The sequence below is a fragment of the Equus przewalskii genome, chromosome 2 (assembly GCF_037783145.1).
Source record: "Equus przewalskii isolate Varuska chromosome 2, EquPr2, whole genome shotgun sequence".
Taxonomy (NCBI): domain Eukaryota; kingdom Metazoa; phylum Chordata; class Mammalia; order Perissodactyla; family Equidae; genus Equus; species Equus przewalskii.
In genome coordinates this window covers 11,200,292-11,218,734 of record NC_091832.1, presented here as the reverse complement: position 1 = coordinate 11,218,734, position 18,443 = coordinate 11,200,292, and the positions used below count along the sequence as shown (strand labels likewise).

The 18,443-nt window shown below is 56.6% G+C and overlaps 1 protein-coding gene across 3 annotated transcripts; it reads right to left on the bottom strand.

Moving 5' to 3' along the window:
- Nucleotides 1-937: 937 nt before the first annotated feature.
- On the bottom strand, nucleotides 938-15,447 carry TAL1 (TAL bHLH transcription factor 1, erythroid differentiation factor). Of its 3 annotated transcripts, XM_070592768.1 has the most exons (5): nucleotides 15,242-15,447; nucleotides 13,441-13,598; nucleotides 9,559-10,005; nucleotides 8,251-8,345; nucleotides 938-4,477 (listed from the first exon to the last, which is right to left on the bottom strand). In XM_070592768.1, the coding sequence occupies exons 3-5, from the start codon at nucleotides 10,002-10,004 to the stop codon at nucleotides 4,023-4,025; spliced, it is 996 nt and encodes a 331-aa protein (XP_070448869.1). In that variant the 5' UTR covers nucleotide 10,005; nucleotides 13,441-13,598; nucleotides 15,242-15,447; the 3' UTR covers nucleotides 938-4,022. The 3 variants fall into 3 exon arrangements, with proteins under 3 accessions (XP_070448869.1, XP_070448879.1, XP_070448889.1); XM_070592778.1 differs by lacking the exon at nucleotides 15,242-15,447 and having other exon boundaries at nucleotides 13,441-14,431; XM_070592788.1 differs by lacking the exons at nucleotides 9,559-10,005; nucleotides 13,441-13,598; nucleotides 15,242-15,447 and adding an exon at nucleotides 9,123-9,278.
- Nucleotides 15,448-18,443: the final 2,996 nt, after the last annotated feature.

The following is an 18,443-nucleotide window of genomic DNA, read 5'->3' as shown; positions in this document are numbered from 1 at the left end:
CCCTCCTTCTGTGGCTGGAAGCTCCCTAGGACGGTGGCCACCAAGAGCAGCGCCTGGTGGGATGAGCAAGGCTCACCCACGGGAGCCAGAGACCCTGTGGGCCCTTGACTTCTCTTCTTCGCACATCTTTTTTCCTGAACACTCATCACCTTCTAGCTTACTGTATATTCACTATGTCAACCCTACAATCAACCTACTTATTACGGTTGTGTGTGTCTGTGTGTTTACTGTCTCCCTGCCAGAACTTAAGCAAGACCAGAACAGGGATCTTGGTTTTCTGCACTGCTGGGTCCCCAAGTCCTAGAACAATACCTGGTCTATCGTAGGGGCTCAATAAATGTTTGCTAAACAAAAGAAAGGAAGAAAGAAGAGGACTCCGTTGGAAATGCCTACCTGCCCTACTGAGGTCCCTGAAGACCCGAGAGGCCATATGCAGAGGCCTCCCCAGAACTCAGAGTCTGGCCTCTGAATGGCATTCCCATTCCTGAGCCTCCACTCACTGTTCCCAAAGCCTCGGCCTCCGCCCCTGAGCCCCACACGAGACCAGCACCCTCCAATCCTCAAGAGCCACTGAGTCATCCGTGAACCTGCGACCCTCCTCTGGCGAGACCTTAATCTGTCCAGAACCTACGAGAAAAGCACCTGCCCCAGCCATGGGAGCCAAACCCCACACACAGAGGGGACCACCCGCGGGGTGGCCCTGAGCTGAAAGCGTGGGTGCACAATGCTGAGAAGAGGCCCCCCCCTGTGTGGCCTGGCAGAGGGGGAAGAATGGAGAGCCCGAGCGGGGAGCTGCAGGGCAGGGGGCCCTCACTCTGAGGACAGCTGAGTCCTGGAGGCCCCCCCATTTCAGGGAAGGCAGGTTCTTACACACCTTTCCTTTTAATGTCCCAACTCTCAGCTCTAGGGGTGCAACATGCCAGCACAGAGTCCAGGCCCCTTTGTAAAACTTTTATTTAGAAATCTTCCCAATATATCCTTATATATATACACACACATCATCACCACATGGATTTTGTTGCTAAAGAGTCACACGCCCACAGTGTTGGCCTCTGGGCTGGACAAAGGTCAAGGTACCTGGAGCGGTTACTCCTCTTCTGCAGAAAAATGCAGAGACCAACGCAATTCATCACGTACAGTACAACATTGACGGAAAGTGCTGGGCCCGCCCACAGGAACAACGCGCTATGTACACGGGCAGGGGGCAAGCCTCGGGCAGGGGGCCACGTACCATTGAAACCACAAGTACGACTAGACCCCCCAAAGGCGAAATAGCTGTCAGCTGACTACAGATGCTGTGCCCTTGGTTTTGTTTTTGGAAAAGGATAAAGGTTGTACCATCTTGTCATTTCCCACACTACAAATAAAAGAGAATGAATTTTTCTTAAAAGATGGGATTCCCTCCAGTCATTATAGTCATCTTTGTTCTCATTTTTTTTATATTTTTTCCCTTTTATACAGATGTTATTCTCGGAATGTGGACACTTCTTCATGGGTGAGGAGGACGCAGAGTACAGAGAAGGATATAGGGGAGAGGGGTTGTTAGAAATGAAAACAAAAATTATGGATCTTCTCTAGTTCTTACAAAGACCTGAAGCTTTGCCCGACCCTACCCCAGGCCCGTTTCAGGTGGTTTTCTTACATTTACATATTCTGCCCACATTCCCATCTCTCTTTTCCATTCTCACTCCTGTGCCTTGTCTTGGAATGAAACAGAAATGAGGTCAATCTGGAGAAATGAGGCCAATCTAGATAACTCAGACAAAAGTGGTTCAGAACCTAAATTACCCAAATGCTGTGCAGTCAGGCAGACTGGCCCACTGCCCAGGTCCGGGACTCAGGGTGGGAAACCCCACTGCAGGATCCATACTGAGGGCAACAGAGTTCTTTATGGTCTCCAAACGGTTCTACCTTTACAATTCCATTCAGCTCACACCACAGCCCAAGAGACAGGCCAAGCCAGGGTATTATGAGAAACCGACACTCAGAGAGAGAACCTATCCACGTCACACTGCAAGTCTGAGAGAAGAGGGAGCCCAAAGCTTGAGTTTCTGATTGAATGTGTGATCCATCTCCTAAAACCCATCCACCATCTACACTGAGGCCACCTGTCACTCCCAAGTCAACTGAATCCACCAGGAAGCAAACACAGCCTTAGGACCTAGGACAAGTGCTCCATCCTTAGACAGAGGGATTCCTCACAGGAGCTTCCCAGTATTGGAAATGAACCAACCCTAATGTTCATCAAAATAAGATTTTGGGGGGCTGAAGTGGGGCGGAGAGTCAGAGTGCTACAGGGCTAACCAGGTTGCTCCCATCCCCACGAACTGGGCCCAGAACTTAAAAAGAAGAGGAGGGGAGCAGGGATCATTCCGTCTGCCTACGGCCACTGCACTCAAGGTGCCATCACGGCCAGGGTAAGCCACTGTTTCTTCCACATCGCTAGGGACAGGGCAGTGCCATGGGGTCATTCTCCCTCTGACCTCGAGGGCAGAGCCTGGTGGGAGACAGCTGGCGTGACTTGAGGGCAGTCCAACGGCATATACAGGACTCGTGTGCACTTGTCCCATGGGCTTGGGACGCAGGTCCCAGGCAGGCCGAGCCCCAGGAAAACCACGTCCCACCATCTGGATTGACACAGATCAACGAGGGGGCAGCAGTCCACTCCACAAAAGGCTTCTTCACTTTATAAAAGGACTTGCGGCAGTATGTCTTTAAAAGATGAAGGATAAGGACTCAATTTACAAAAGTTCCATGTACAACTTTTGGACGGGGGGGCACTCCTATTGCATTAAGCCAGCCTCCCATACACACACTTGAGGACCGAAAGCTGCACAATCGAGAGGTGTTTAAGATTCTGCACGTTTGGCTCTCAGCCAGGGACTGGTCTCTGATTGGGTTCCCCATGCCCTAGACGTGGGGATGGATCCTGGGCCATATCGGGACCTAAAGATCCCACCAAGAACTAAAATCAAGCAAAAATCCCAAATACCAGGACAGAGTCTGCACTCGCCAGAACACAGACCAGACCATCAGCAAACAGACATCCTGCGGCAGGGAGGTCCCTCCGAGCATCCAGGAGAAAGCCCTGATGGGGCAGCATCTCTCAGCACCACGCATCGGCACCCAGGCATCCGCTCACTGCACGGACCGCGGTGTGTAGCTGAGTCACAGGCAGGTAGCTCTGAGACACCACCAAGACTGCAGCCACATGCTCCAGAGAGCTCTGCCTCCACTTCTCCCCAGTCATTTTCCCCTTTCTCTGCCTTTGCACAAAGGCCAACAGGGCACACGCTCACAGCTGCCAACTCGGTCCCCACAGCCACGAGGATCAGGAAGGCAAGACTCCATGGGAAGAAAGCAGAGTTCTGATCCCCAGGGCAAGAAGGGCGGGCTCCTGACTTTTCTGACCCTCTCGTCGAGAGCGGGCTGTGTGCTGGCCATCTTCTTCAACCAGGCCCTGAAGAAGGCACCTCAAAGCTCCAGACTGTCTGCAGCAGCCGGCAAGCCGAATGGACCAACACGGGCCTGGGTGAAGATGGGGCTCAAGAAGTGGGCAGCTATTGGGTACCTATATATTCGGACAGAGTGGCCACAAAAGCCACCCCAGCCAGCTTGGGAGGGGCTAACGGCAAGGCAGAGGCTGCTGGACGCCTCAGGTGAGAGCTGACAACATGGGTCTCAGCAAAGACGGGGCTCACAAGCTCCAGGCCAAAAGCAGCGCCACTCGAGCCTCTCGCATGAGAAGTCTTCGGGATTTGGGGAAGGGGGAAGACTGTGCCGTCTTCATAAAAAGTACCTACCACTTTGCTCCATTTTTCTGTTCTCCTACTGAGGCAGGAAACGGGAAAGTCAGCCCCAGGGGCAGTCAGGGCTGCCCAAAGTTCAGACATCAAGGAAAGCTCATCAGGTCCTTCGCCCTGCTTCAGAGCTGCCCAGTCCTCACCCCACCTGCCCTGAAGCCCTCCGTCCCAGCGGCCTGAGGGCACCCTCCCGGCTGGTCCTGGGTGGCCCCAGACCCATCACCGAGGGCCAGCTCCATCCGTGGCGGGCAACATGGTGGGATGGAGGCTGCGGGCCGTGTGCTTGGGTGCTGGCTCCTCCGTGTAGCTGTCCGGGCTGGCTGCCCCATCCAGGGAGCTGCCGCAGCTGGAGTTGGGGGAGAGCACATCCTGCAGGAGGTCGTCTGGAGGCGCACCACCCCCTCCTCCCCCACCCCCTCCGCCAGCCCCCACCACAGGGTCCTTGCCAGGCTTGGCCCGCTGGGTGCCCTCCTCCTCCTGGTCATTGAGCAGCTTGGCCAGGAAGTTGATGTACTTCATGGCCAGGCGGAGGATCTCATTCTTGCTGAGCTTCTTGTCTGGGGGATGCGTGGGGATCAGCTTGCGGAGCTCAGCGAAGGCCCCATTCACATTCTGCTGCCGCCATCGCTCCCGGCTGTTGGTGAAAATGCGCCGCACAACTTTGGTGTGGGGACCTGGAGGATAGGAGGACAAGGGTTAGGAGAATGGGTTGGGGATCCCCCAAGGCATCTTCTCCTGTGGGGAAGAAGAGAAACCATCCATTGGAAAACTTGGGAAACCTAGAATGCCTTCTTTCCTTTTACTCAGAAAACTCTTACTCATCCTTCAAAACCCAGCTCACCTGTTTCCTCCTCTCTGAGGACTCCCCTCAACCCCTCCAGAGAGATCGAACTAACCATGGCCCTCTATCCCTAGATCCCCATCAGCCTTGATCATTACTGTATGCTTTTATGCTTGTCTCCGTCTCCAGGCTGTGAGACACCTGAGGACATGGACCATACACCATTCATTCCTTCATTCGCTTGTGCCAAGACGCCATATAGCACTAGTTAGAAAGAGAAACGCTGGAGCCAGACTTTCTGGGTTCAATTCCTATTATTCACTAGATAGTGACTCTGGGCAAGTCACTTAAACTCTCTGTGCCTTAGCTTCGTCATCTGTAAAATGGAGATAATACTAGTAACTCAAGTCCTAATTGTCACGTGGGTCTAACAACTAACCGGTAAAGCACTTGTGACAACATCCACCACAGATTAAACATTCAGCAAATGTTAGCTAGTATTACCCAGTCCCCAGTCATTTACCAACAACCACGCACTGTGCTAAGCACTACGGAATAATGGTGACACAATACACAGGGTCCCTGCCTTCATGGAGTTTATGACAGCTGATGAACAAGCAGCAAACAACAGACAAACAGGAGGCTGAACGTAAGTGAAAGATGGACAGGAGCTATGACGTTTAGCTGAGGTGGTTGGGGACAGCCTTTTGGAGGAGGTGACATCTGTAAGGTAAGAACTTAAGGCTGAAGAAGAGTCAGCCAGGCACAGGAAGGGAAGCGGGAACAGCATGTGCAAAGGCCCTGAGCTGGAAAATGGCTGAAGCCAGCCTGGCTAGATGAGTATGGGTGAGATCAGAGCAGGCTGAGTCCAGATCCTATAGGGCCCCACAGGAAGGTGTAGGGATTTCACTCTGAGGGTGATGGAAAGCACAGAGCAGGCACTTAGTAAATGTCTGCTGACAGACAGAGCATGCTGGTAGGTGGGGGAGTTGAGGAGAGAGCACAGGCCAGAGGGAAAAGGACCTACCCTGCGGGCTCTCTCGCCCAGGAGAAGAGTGGAGACACAGCCATGCATAGGCACAGCCTGAGGCTCTAGGCAGGCATCCGAGGGCTGCCTCAGTCTCCCCATGTCTACAATGCACTGATTATAGACTGGACCAATATTCACGAGTGTCCGAGTACTAAGACTTGCAGAGCGTGGCAGACATCAGCATGCATGTATCGAGCACGTACGGTGTGCACTGCACCAAATGTCCAAGCCCGACCTGGGATTCCCCAAGCCGGGGAAGACAGAGGAGGGCCCTGATAGCACCCCTGAGCTCCCAGGCTGAGGGGGCCACTTCTCTCCCCAACACTGAGGCACAGAGCCGGGCTCCGGGCAGCCCTGAGAAACCTCTGCGCACTGCAGGAACTGCTGCCCTGGGATATGGGTTTGCCCTCTTCCATTGCCCCTGGAGCCAGACCTCAGACTGTGGAAACGTGGGCAGGGGAGCGGAGGAGGGGAGGGGTCAAGGCACCACCTAAGACCTGCTGCTCATTTCACCGCTAAGGAGATTGAGGCCAGGATGTAGGCAGACCTGGCCTCCACCATCAGCCTGCGGCCCAGCTCATCCGTGCGGACACTTCCTGCCTGATGGTCTCTCTTTCTCTCTCCTACAGGCACGCGCGTGCATGCATATACACATACATACACACACACACACACACACACACACACACACACACGTTCTCCGGGGGAGAATCACTCATCCTCTGCCCACAGTACCAATGAAGCTGTCTTCCCAAACCTGAGCCGGCCCCAGCCCAGCTGACTCTTTGCCAAAGGCCAGACCCAGGCTGGAAAAACACAGCACACCTGCCGGGCAGTCCTACCCTGGGCGCCTCAGAGGAAGTAACTTGTTGTTCTCGGGCCTCCAGGCCAGATGGAGGGGAGTCTCTGAGCTGTGTCATCGGGAGGACCAGTCCCTGCTCTACGGCTCACACTGGCTGATCTTGAGAGAAGCTTCTAGGTGGGGACGGGGGCATTGTGACTGCTGTCACAGCTAGAGGTAGACAGACTCCAGAGGAGCAGCCACCCCCAGCCAGGCCCTGAAAACACTTTGCCCCACTGCACTCTTTCAACCATCGGTGAAGAAGCCATTATTCTCCCCACTTTACAAAAGAAGAAACCGAGGGCCAGAGAAGTTGAGCAACATGAATCCATGTCAGGTCCTGACTTTAGACCTTGCATGAGTTTCACTTCTATGGACTCTTTTTGGTTAAATCTCTGATTTCAAAGTCCCATGGACATATCCTGCACGCCCACACCCTCCCCTTCACCCCCATTTCTGTCTATTCCTCCCTGGCTCCTTCTCAGGGAACAAACTACCCACCTCTCTGCATCTTTCTCTTTCCTGAGTCTGTCCATCCCTCTGCGTCCTCTTGTCTCTCTCTGGCCAGGCAGTGAGTAAGTGCTCAGTAAACACTGGTAAGGTTGCTGGGTAATGGCTTCCTTACACCCCTGCCCTCCCTGGGCCCTCAACCCTTTGCCCCATCTCCTCCTTCCTCTCCTCTGCGCCCGATTTCCTTGCCTCCGCCCTTTGTAGAAAATGCCTCTTCCCTGGGGAACTTCAGAGCTGGTCCCGCCTGCTTGCTGTGTGGTATACCCACCTCCCCTGACTAGTGAACCCCTCTGGAACCTAGCAGCACTGACACCTCATCGCCCTTCCCTCCTGACACTACATGCCTGTGCCCCACGCTGGTTGGGTCTTTGGAGGTCTGGTCCTTGTCCCCACTCCAGCGCCCCCTCCTCAACAGAACACCAGGGAGGGCTTCCCTCCAGAACCTCCAGCTCAATACACACATCCCTTCCATTGGGTCCTTGCAAAGACCCCAATCTGGCTCCCAGCCCTCAGGTGCCCTTCCTACAGGAGCCCCAGTCCCCAGCCAGGCGGGAGCATTGCGAGCTCCGCGGATTTGCTCCAGTCCCTCAGCTCTGAAGAGCCTGCTCTCCTGCCCCCTGGTGCTGGGCCCCACCTACTACATCAGGTCAACCTCGGGAAGAGGGTTAGATCCTCCAAATTTCCCGTTCATCCAACCCCTTCCCCCAAGTTCAGGGCCAAAGACTACTCAGGCAGTTCACAACAGCAGTGCTGGGCCCTTCCAGGGGGAGCGAGGGGGCAGGGTAGAGTCTATGATGTCAGGAGGGGAGCCCAGAGGACGGGACAGGGAACAGAAGGGCCTCACAATGTAGGGACCTGGGACGAGACCCTTGGAAGTGAAATGCTCAGCAGGGAACAGACTCCAGACCCCAGAGAGGACTTGGGAGAAGGCACAGGGAATCCTGTGAGAAGGGTCAGTGCTTGGAGTCAGGGGCACCATGTGTTTCTGCCATCCCACTAGATCCTTGCCGAGTGGAAGGGAGCCAGAGTGGGGACTACAAGGGACCCCAGAGGTTTGAGTTAAGCACCACCCTGTGTCCTCATCCTCATGCCCCCTCTTTCCAGGACTGTGAATGTGGACCCCCCCAACCCCCTTGCAGGGTGAAGGACTTTGACAGTTTGGGGTTCCAAGGGAGCCCACTCATCTACTTGAAACACCTACAGAGTAGTCCCCAGTGATCCCTCCTTCAGGGGGCTCGAACCAGCCTGAGGGGTGAGGACAAAGGTGGGGGCAGGGTAGACTCACCCTCAGTAATCTCCATCTCATAGGGGGAGGGTCTCCTCTTCACTCGGTTGTTGGTGGCGAACATAGGGAAGGCATCCGGCTCACCAAAGAACCCACTGCAGGAGGGAGCGCACAGGTCAGGATCGCGTGTAGAATGGAGGGGAGAAAGGGGCTGCTTAGCGTTCCTCCTGTGTGTTCTCGAGCCCCCCACCCCTGGAAGAACAAGGGCAACCCTGGTCCCTTCATATCTGAACTGGGGATAGAAGGAACATGAAACACACACACATACACATACACAGAATCAGAAGTGAACACATGGAGCAAACACAAACATGTACACACACCCCTCCCAGAGACACATACATTTCCCTCCTGATAGAGGCACACAATCCACAGACACCTCCATTCCCAAACAGGTGTTCACACTGGTGGACATGGCCTTCACACCTGGGGCAGCTTCAGCACCACAGAAGGGCACAGTGAAGTCCCCTCCCCAGGACTTCACCCCACCCTCACCCTGGCCCCACTGGGTGGTGGACAGACGACAGACAGGAAGCCCTGACTCACCCCCCACCCCCATCACCCTCGCTGGGCTCTCCATAGCTTCCTTCTCAGGGTCTCCTGCAGACTCCCTGACTGTCCCACACTGTCCATTCCTGCCTCATCTTCCTGTACCCACCCCAACCAGGCCTCCATCTCAGCATCATCTTAGCGGCCTCACAGGGAAATGGACACCCTCACCAAGGGGAGTACAGGCCCTGGCCAGAGACCACAGACAGCCGGTTGTGGGGGGGGGGGACTGGGAGGGGACACCCACTCTCCAGTAGGGCCCTGGAGAAGAGGTTCAGAGGGCCGGGCCCTCTTGCAACCACTCTCAGATCCTTGTCTCTTACCTGTCGCAGAGAGCTGCAGCTTCCAGGAGAATTTCACAGCCAGCAGAGCACACTCAGACACTCTCACCTGGTGTCCACCCTCGCACGACTCCCTCCTGACCCCACCACCTCATAGCGCACTTTGCTTCTGCTCACACCCAGCCACATGCCTGGACTACCGCTCCTCCGCTTACACACACTCGTGCACGCTGCACAGTCACAAGGCACCCCCAAATCTGCCCCCGCGCGTGCGCACACGCTCTCCCAGAGGGCTCCCTTCTCACTTGCCCATGGGAGCTCCAGCTTCTAGGCTTTTACGCCCACGGGTTTCAAACAACCCCTCCTCTGCAGCCGCACAGCCCCGCCGGGAGGACGGCAGTCGGCTCCCGAACTGCCGAAGGGGAGCCCCGGAGGCCGCGGCCGCTTGCCCACCCCGCCCTCCCGCCCGGCCCCTGACCTGCCGAGCGAGGCCAGCGGCTGGCTGAGGCTGTAGAGCAGCGCGCGGCCGGGGGCGGCGGGGGCCGCCAGCGCGGGAGGGCTCAGTTGCACCATGCGGCCGTCGCCGGGCAGCTCCGCGGGGGCCGAGGCGGGCGCGGGCGCCGGGGCGGGCCCCGGAGGTCTGCACAGCTCGGTGGTGGGCACCCGATGGCGCGCTTCGGCCGCTGCCGCGTCGCGGCCCTTTAAGTCCCGCGCGGCGCCGCCCCCACTGGCGGGGCCGCTGGCCGGGCCGCCGCGCGCGCCCAGCTCGATGACCGGGGGCTCCGCCGGGGCCGCGCGGCTCGTCTCCTTGGCGACGCCGTTCAGTAGGACCAGGTGCGGGGGGGCCATGCGGGGCTCGGCCGCGTCCCGTCCCTCTAGCGGGGGGTCACTGTGTGCCGCCTCGCTGGGCGGCCGCTCCGTCATCCTGCGGGCAAACAGACAGACAGGCTGACGCTCGCTCTGACCACCGCCCCCAGCCCACCGACGGGGGCGGGGTAAGGGGTGAAGGGCAGAGAGCGAAACTCACGCACCGAGACGTGGGCAGATGAGGACAAACTTAGCGCCACGTGGACACACACCGGCCGGGGCCGTCGGGGCCTGAAGGCCTGGTGGTGCTGGAGGGGGAGGGAAATGGGTCTCTGGTTTGGGCGAAGAGGGGAGGGTGCCTGGAGACAGAAAGATGGAGGGCCAAAAGGACAGAGATGGAAAAAGAAGACGCAGACATTGGAAGAAAAGGAATACAGCCAGCGAAAGAAAAATAGAAGGGAAAAAAGGAGGAAGGAAACGTAGAAAGAGGCAGAAAGAAAGATCACCCCGTCCCCCTTCTCAGGCCGCAAGGGAAGAGGAGGGAACAAACCCCCGAGCGTGTTCTTCCCGCCCCCCTTTCGGTTTTGGCGGGGAGTCTGTCGTGGGAGGTGGGGTGTTTTTCCAGCCTCCCCTGCCTCTCAGCAACACCCGCCCCCAGCCTAGCGCCACACACGCACCCAGAAACATGGTGGGGTGCAAGCAGGCAATTTAGGGAATGGAGGCTTCAGGGTTTGGGGTCCACTCTGCCACAGCAGGCAGAGAATTATCAGAGGAACCTGCATTCCCTTTCAACACACATTCACCCCTGCGGGTTGGGGGCGGGGAGGGGGTGTCTGTCTACACTAAGCAAATCCACGTGTATTCTGTGCAGCGGCTGGAAAGCCCAGCAGACCCCGTACTCCCAACGGGGCTGAGAAGAGACATCAGGAAGGGGAGAAGATGACCGCAGCCCTAGCTCCCTGCACACTGCAACGCCTCCTGCTCAGCTGGACTCAGAAGTGAGGTGGGGTCTGGAAGGGAGGCCTGGCAGAGGTGGTATGGAGCCTGGGCATTCAAAGGGTGCCCCTGAGACCACTGGGGTCTGGGCTCCCATGCACAAGTTGGAAGGGGTGTCACGGAGGCCCTTGAACTCTTCCGCACTCTGCATCCCCCTCTCCCGCCTCCTGTTGTCCTCTGGGAAATGGGAGGAATAACTCATCTGTGCATTTAAAAGCACAGCGCAAATGCGCAAGGAAACGTTATCACTGATGATGAGACTGGGCTGGTGAGGGGACCGCCTTGCCCAAGACTACACGTGCCTATGTGCCGCCACATCTCTTATCTCGCTCTGTCCGCACTACTCTCCCATATACACCGCGGAGCCAAGGACGCCGCTCCTTCTCTCCTCCACAACCACACTCCAGGGTGACCGCAAAGGCTCTACTTCCCACTCGTGCTTCCTGGGGTTCTTCCCTCACCCCGCCTCCACGCCAATGGAGCCAGGCCTCCATAAGAATTAAAACAGAAAAACCATGCACAAGACTCTGCATCCAGAGTGTGGGGATGCTTGTGAGTTGTTTTAATAAAAAAACAAAAATAGAATCAACTCGACAGGCTTCATAAAATGTTCAAAATAAGGTTCCTGCTCTCAGAATTATATAATTGGGGTATTTTATAGCAGAAAATAAATACACAAAAATCCAATTTGGCCCCAAGCTGAGTCCATGTAATTACTCACGGCAGCCATTGAGCTCCCATTCTGCCACTGCACCACTCTGGACTGGAGTCGGCCTGGGAACCATCCTCCCACCCCAGAAGAGAGACCAGATCTTCTGAACCCTCCTCCGGAGCTTAGCTCAATTGCCACTAGACATACAGGCAATGGAGAACCGTTATCCAGACTGTGCTTCTGCCTTGGGTCTGCGAGCCCTAGGGGCCCAGCCGGAAACAACAAAATTCCCCAAGACCTAGTGTACAGAGCTGCAAAGGCAGTGGGTCCACAAGAGTTTGCAATTATGGTGGAAACAATAGATCTGTATCCATAGAATGGGACCAACACAGTGCCGCCACTAGAAGTGCACCAGAGATCTACCAGTCGGTTGGCCTGGCTCCCCTGCAGTGGTGAAATGCACCAGAAATATACCATCCTGTGGCAAAATATACAAAGCCCCAAGGTGCTGGCTCCCTACCTTACTGTCCCCATGCACCGTTGGGCGCCCAGTGACACGTGCTTCAGCCCCAGCTTCTAGCCAAGTGACAAACAGTGCGCACTGCAATCACCAGACTGAGCTCAAGCCCTCTTTATAACACATTTATACCCTCGGATTAATTCTGAGGCTCCGTGTAGGAGTGGATCCCCAGGGGGCAAGCGGAGCACTTCTTCCAGATGATTTGACCCTGGCCCCAAATGCCCTTCCAGAGCCTATCTATATCTCTGAGGCTCCCTGTGAGAAACCTATGATTGGTCCCCAGGGTCCGTGGCAGACCTCTCCCCGCCCCTCCCGGGACCTCAGGAAAACCCGGCAGGCTCCTCTGCAAGCAGGATCACTCAGGCCAGACAGGCGAGCGTGCTCCGGAGGGGACACCGGAGGACTCACAAGCATGGTCGGTTGTTGGCAACTAAACTCCATCACTAAGCTTCAGTTAAGATTACTGAAAGGCAAGCCTGAGTGATTTTTGTTTGTTTTTATTTGGGGAAGATGAAGGATCGGGGCGAAGGTTTCGATCTGAGTCACACTACAGTATTCGACCACTACAACTCCTCTGTCTTTGCGCGGCCAAGACCCAGCTCGCAGCCCCCCAAAGCGGATCTTCATCTCCTGTTGCCTCACCGCCACACGTTTCCATGTGTGCCTGAACAAGACGGGGATCCCCGGAGCTCCTGGGGAGCAGGCGCCGGGTCTGGGGAGCTCCCAGTTCCCGGCAGGAAGAATTTCTTATATGAAAATAGCCTCTGCGGTGCCCGGGACTGGAACGACCGCCTTAGACCCGGCCTCCTCTCCCTTATACTGCACCCGTGCTCGCTCCCACGACCCCCTGGGGGAGCCCCAAGCCCTCAAGAGAACCAAAATCGCCCGTGAACAGAAACTCTGTCCCCGCCGCTGCGGGAGTGGAGGGGTGTCCAGCGCGGCCCCGCCCTAGGCCTTAGGCTCCGGTCAGGCCCACCCGAGTTAGGACCGCGCTCGCCTTGATGGCTGCGGCCTTCTTCCTGCCGGAGCCCCGAGCCCCAGGCGCGCGCTGCCTGCACCACCCGGCTAGCTGCCCCAAAGTTATGAGCCTTGTGAAACGTCCACAGAACCAGGACCAATGGGAGTGGCATGGAGGACTAAGTCCAACTAGCTATTTTTACCCGGGGTCGAAAAAGGAAAGGGCCCTGCTGGAAGCCACAGAGGCACAGAGGCCACAGGCAGCGGCAGGCACAGTCAGATCCCGGATTCCCAGCTCTGGGTTTGTCCTCCCCTCCCCCCCAATCTGAGACTGGACTGTCCTCTGTCCTGAGCCTCCCCCACCCCAGGCCGGAACCCAAGGCCTTCCTGGACACTGGTGCCACCGATCTCGTTCCCCAAAAACTCACCTGGGGCATATTTAGAGAGACCGGTCCCTCTGAATAGGATCTCACTCCTCCGCCGGAGAGAGGCGGGAGCCGAGGTCCAGCCTGTGAACGAGGGTCTTTCCTTTCCCCCTCTCTCGCTGGGAGACCAGCAGTTAGGCCGCGGTGTGGTCCTGGGCGGTCTGCCGCGCCCAGAGTGCGTTTCCAGGAAAGATGGGGGTGGAGAGAAAGAGGGAGGGCGAGAGGGAGGGAGAGAGAAATGGGGGTCAATGGCTGAGAATTACCTCACGTCCTCGCCAACCGGCCCAGGGAATCGCGCGCAGCTTTCCTCCCCCAACCTGCAGGTGTTTGAAGCCTCCCCCACCCCCATAAAAAAGAACCCTACACCTGACCAATCAGGACTAACTATTTAATCCAACAACAACAACCCCGCCGCAGACCGCCCGGAACATTTTGGACCCTCCAACCGGGATGTCTAGTTCAGTGTGGCCGAGTTTGTTTTCTAAGCACTGCCGTGTCTACGCGGTTGGCTCAGGAACCCGGGTCAGGCGGGAGCTGCGGCTACAGTGCGGAGTCGTCCGCAGCCTGGCATGGGTGTCCGGGTGGCAGAGGGGTGGGGATAGATGTGTATCGGAAAGGGGGAATCAGCTCTCAGACCGTGGTCGGTGGGGCTGAACCTCCGAGGCCTCCATTCTCTCCATGTCCCCCACCTGCCCACCTCCAGCCCAAAGTGAAACCAGAGCCCAGTTCCAAAGGCTCCTTTCCCGCAGGAATGGAGTCGGAAGGGTGCGAACCGAGAGGATGGGGAGGAGGGGGCGGGATATCTGATCTATCCGGGTCCCTTCTTTTCTTCCTACTGATGAAGAAAAAGAAAAAAGAAAGAACCCCGCGCCGGCCCCTCAACCATTCCTACGCAACGATTTTCGATTTTTCGGATTTTCGATTTTTCAGCGTTCGGACCGGCAGAGGAGGGGAGAATTCTAACAATTCCTTACAGCAGTAAACAAGGCAAAGCGCCGGGTGGGGGGGGGGGGGGTGGAGGGGGGTGTGCAAATCCAACGCTGCTTCCCAGGGTGTAGCGGTAGCGAGATTTAGGTCGCTTTTTTCCCCCTCCGGAGGGTTTTGTTCAATGTGTTTTCCCTAAATCGTCCAGTTTATGATCACACATGGAAGTCTTGGATTAAATGCAAAGACCTCCTTATTTTTGCCCCAGCTTTGGTGGAAATACAAGAATAATTCTTCCCTGCGCTTTGAACCCAACGCGGGAGATTTTCTTTCTCCTCTTCTGATCCAAATAGGGGGGCGCGGTGGGAGGAAGGGGGAATCCACTCCCTCCTGGTGTCCGAGGTCGGGGTTAATTTGTGCTTTATGACCGACTCTCTGTGTCTGTCCCTCTCTCCATCTTCTCTCCCTAACCCCAAATGCAGCAACTTACAAAACAGAGCTGGTGGGGGAAACCGCGCTGCTTTGTTATCGCTCCAAAGAAGCTGAAAGGGACAAGCCGCTTGCTTCTGGACGATTATTTTAATTAAAATACGATGATGATAATGATGTAGATGATGACATTAGCAACTACAATAACTGGCAAAACAAAATCCTTTCTTCTGGAGCTAGGGCGGCACTGACGGTCCCTCCATGGAGCCAGCCACCAATGCGACGGGTACCCGACCCACGCGGGAATGTCGCTCACCCGGGGAAGGGGTGGAAAACTGTTTCTTGGAGATGATCCCGAGGGTCCCCACCCGAGGCGCGAGGCCTGGAGAATGCGCCCATTGTCTTTTCCGGGCCTCGCCCACAGACCCCGAGGCCGCACCGCGAAACTGACCAGAAATGGACGAAGCCTGAGTGCGTCGGGAACGAAGCCGGTGGCTACCCGCTTGAAGGCGCGGGCCTCGGCGGGCGCTGCTCAGCTTCAAGCCTGAAGAACCTCCCACTCACTGACAAACCCCTCAAACACCGAGGCACAGACTGGCCTCCGGACAGAGCGGCCGCCGACCGGCCTCCGTCTGCCCCTCCAAGCCGACACTGGCTTCCGAATATATCATAATATGGAATAAAACGTGAAATCCTTCTCCCCGCCCCCATGCCGCCGCCTCGACTTGCGCCTCCATCTCTTGCTCGCCCTCCCCCTCCACCCCCCAGCGATGTGCAAACGCGATTCTCATGGACACAGGCACACAGGCACACAACCCAGCAAGACGGGACCACACGCCGTCCAGCCCCGAGAAGGGAAGCCGAGTAAAGAGAACCCAACATTGCCCCACAAGCGGACCTGGTCAGGCTCGCGCATTGTCCGACACGACACAACGAAATCAGTCAAGCGAAATCGTTCATGAACACATAACCCAGCGGAGTCAGGATCGCACACGCCCGACACAACAAAGTCACCCAAACCCAATCGCAAAGGCCACACAACCCAACACACAGAACCAGACACATGTCGAGAAGGCGAACGAGCACAACTATACACAACGATTAAAACGCAGATGGGCCTTGATGAGTCCAAATCTACACGCCCAAACAGCACAGACACCATCACACTCGGACACACAACCAATCGCCAAGAAAACCACACTTGGAAGAAGTCAACATTGCCCACAGCTCATACACTCACTCTCACAACCCCACCGCATGCACACAACCACGAAGAAGAAATGAAAACCAACCACCGCCTCGCGCATTTCTGTATATTGCGTAAGGAAAAAGGGGAAGGAAGGAAGAGAGTCTCCGAGGCGGGAGGGGCGGCGGCGAGCGCGAGGGCGTCCGTGGAAAATGCCCCCCGACGAAAGAAACCGAGGGAAAAGCAGCGAAGACCTCTTCTGCGAGTGGGGGAAAAGGAGGGAGGAAATTGATAGGGAATTCCGTGGGAGGCCGCGGGTCGCTTTCCCCTACAAAAAGGCCAGAATGCTCACGTTTTGCCGCTACTGGGGGACGCGTGTGGCCATTTTGAGGCCTGCTCCTTAGCGCGAAGGCCCTCCCCCCGCGTCCCCTGTCCCCTCGTCCCCTCGTCCCCTGTCCCCCGTCCCCCTCCCGCGCGCCGCGCCGCGCCCGGCTCCTCCACCGACGCGCTCTAATCCCGCTCACGTTCTAGGCCTCGTTAGCATGGGCCGAGGCGCGCCGGGGCCGTGTGCGCCGCCGAGATAAGGCGCTGCCGCGGGTCCGCTCGCCCCCGATAAGCGCCTCGGCCATTATGGGCCAAATGATTCATTTTAATTTGGCAATTTCACCGGAGGGAGTGGGGACTGGTTGCGCGGCGCTGGGACCGGCTCCGGAACGCGCCGCCGCGGAGAGCGTTGGGCGCGCTTTCTAGGACCTGGCGGGTCCGGCACCATTTCTGATCCCGAGGCCTCCCGGGACCGGGGCTCCCCACCACCTCAGCCCCTCGGCCATGCAGACACCTTTCTTCAGCGACTCTCATCCCAGCCCTCCGAAGACTGCGACCCCAAAAACCGCAGCTCGCAACCCTTCCTCGGCATTCATTCTCTTTCCGATGTCCTAGACACCCCGATTTCAATGGGCAGTTCCTCTGATCCCAGAAGGCTCCCCAGCTCCTCCCTGGCCCGCCACCCTCCTCAGCCCTGGCTCTTTTCTGCTCTAAAATGGAGCCTTCTTGCCTCGAAAGTCATGGACTAAGTTCACACCCAGGGGCTCTATGGAGGCAGATCTGGTGTCAACGGAGAGATTAAAAGGTCCATTCTGCTGAGTTTCAGGCTGAGCCTGGAGCCCAGGAACATCCCTCCCCCCATAACAATTTAAACATGTTAATCTTGTTACTGAACCCCTGTTCTCAGCATTATACATAATTCTAAGCATAATACAAACATTAACTCATTTAGTTCTCATAAACAATCCTAGGAGGTCGGTGCTATTATTATCCTCAGTTTATAGATGAGGAAACTGAGGCACAGAGAGTAAAAGTAACCTTCCCAGTGTTACATGTCTAGGCAGTGGTGGAGCCTGGGTCTGAAGCCAGTTTGGCAGCAGAGGGCTTCTGGAGCCCAGCTGATGAAGAAGGGCAGCTGGAGCCTAGGCGTGGAGGAGTGCGCTGCGCTCAGCTTACACAGGGATGCAGATCTGTGCTCTGGGGTGGATCTCTGGGTTCAGTGAGTGGTGGGCCAGTGGGGCTCAGCCCTTGGAGCGTGTCCAGGTTCACACTTTTTTGTGGTGGAGTGGGAACAGCACAGGCTCAAATCTTACAAATCGCTTAGCTCTGAACCTCAGCTTCCTCGTCTGTAAAATGGGGAGATAATACATACCTCACAGAGTTGTTGTGAGGATTAAATAGAATGATCTTTAAAAGGTGGTGGTGAGGACGACAATCTATGGAACCTCACCCAGCCCAGAGCCCAGGACGACATCGTCTGCACTTGCATGGGAGTTCTGGTTATGGTTATAGAGAAGGAAAGTAAGGCAGAGATGTGACCTGACCAAAGCTTACAGTGACCCAGAGGAAAAGCCAAGACCCAAACTCAAGCATCCAGCTCCCAGGCCACAACTCTACCCACCACGCAGGACTGCCTTGTCCTTCCAGCATCTTTGGTGTGAGCTCCTTTTGGAGCCTGAGAACTAAGGAAAAGCCCCTCGTCTGATCACAGACTGAGCAGTCAAGGAATGAGCCCAGAATGTGGCGGAAGTCTGAGTTCTGGCCCCTCCCTGGCCACATGTATCTGCAAAGAGACAGTTAATTCAGTGCAGCCTGTCCCCTCTGTTCCTCTTGTGCTCTCTGGTGGAAGTCGAGGCACCGTGTGGATACACGTAACTTTTACAGAATCCCACAGGAGAAGGGCCACCCATGTCCTTGGAAAAAGAGTCTACTTCCTGGACTTGCCAGGAGGCCTCCCCCGGCCCAGCCACACAACCGCTCAGCAGGGACCCTGAGGACAGCCTCTGTGGTCTGTTCAGCCCCATCTCTCCCTCTCTCCCCATGGCTGCAGCCCTGCCTCACTCACCGTTATCAAAGCAAACTCGCCCCGCTGTTGTGCCTTAGCTTCTGGGGGCCCTTCCGCCTACTGCCCTCCTCCCCTCAC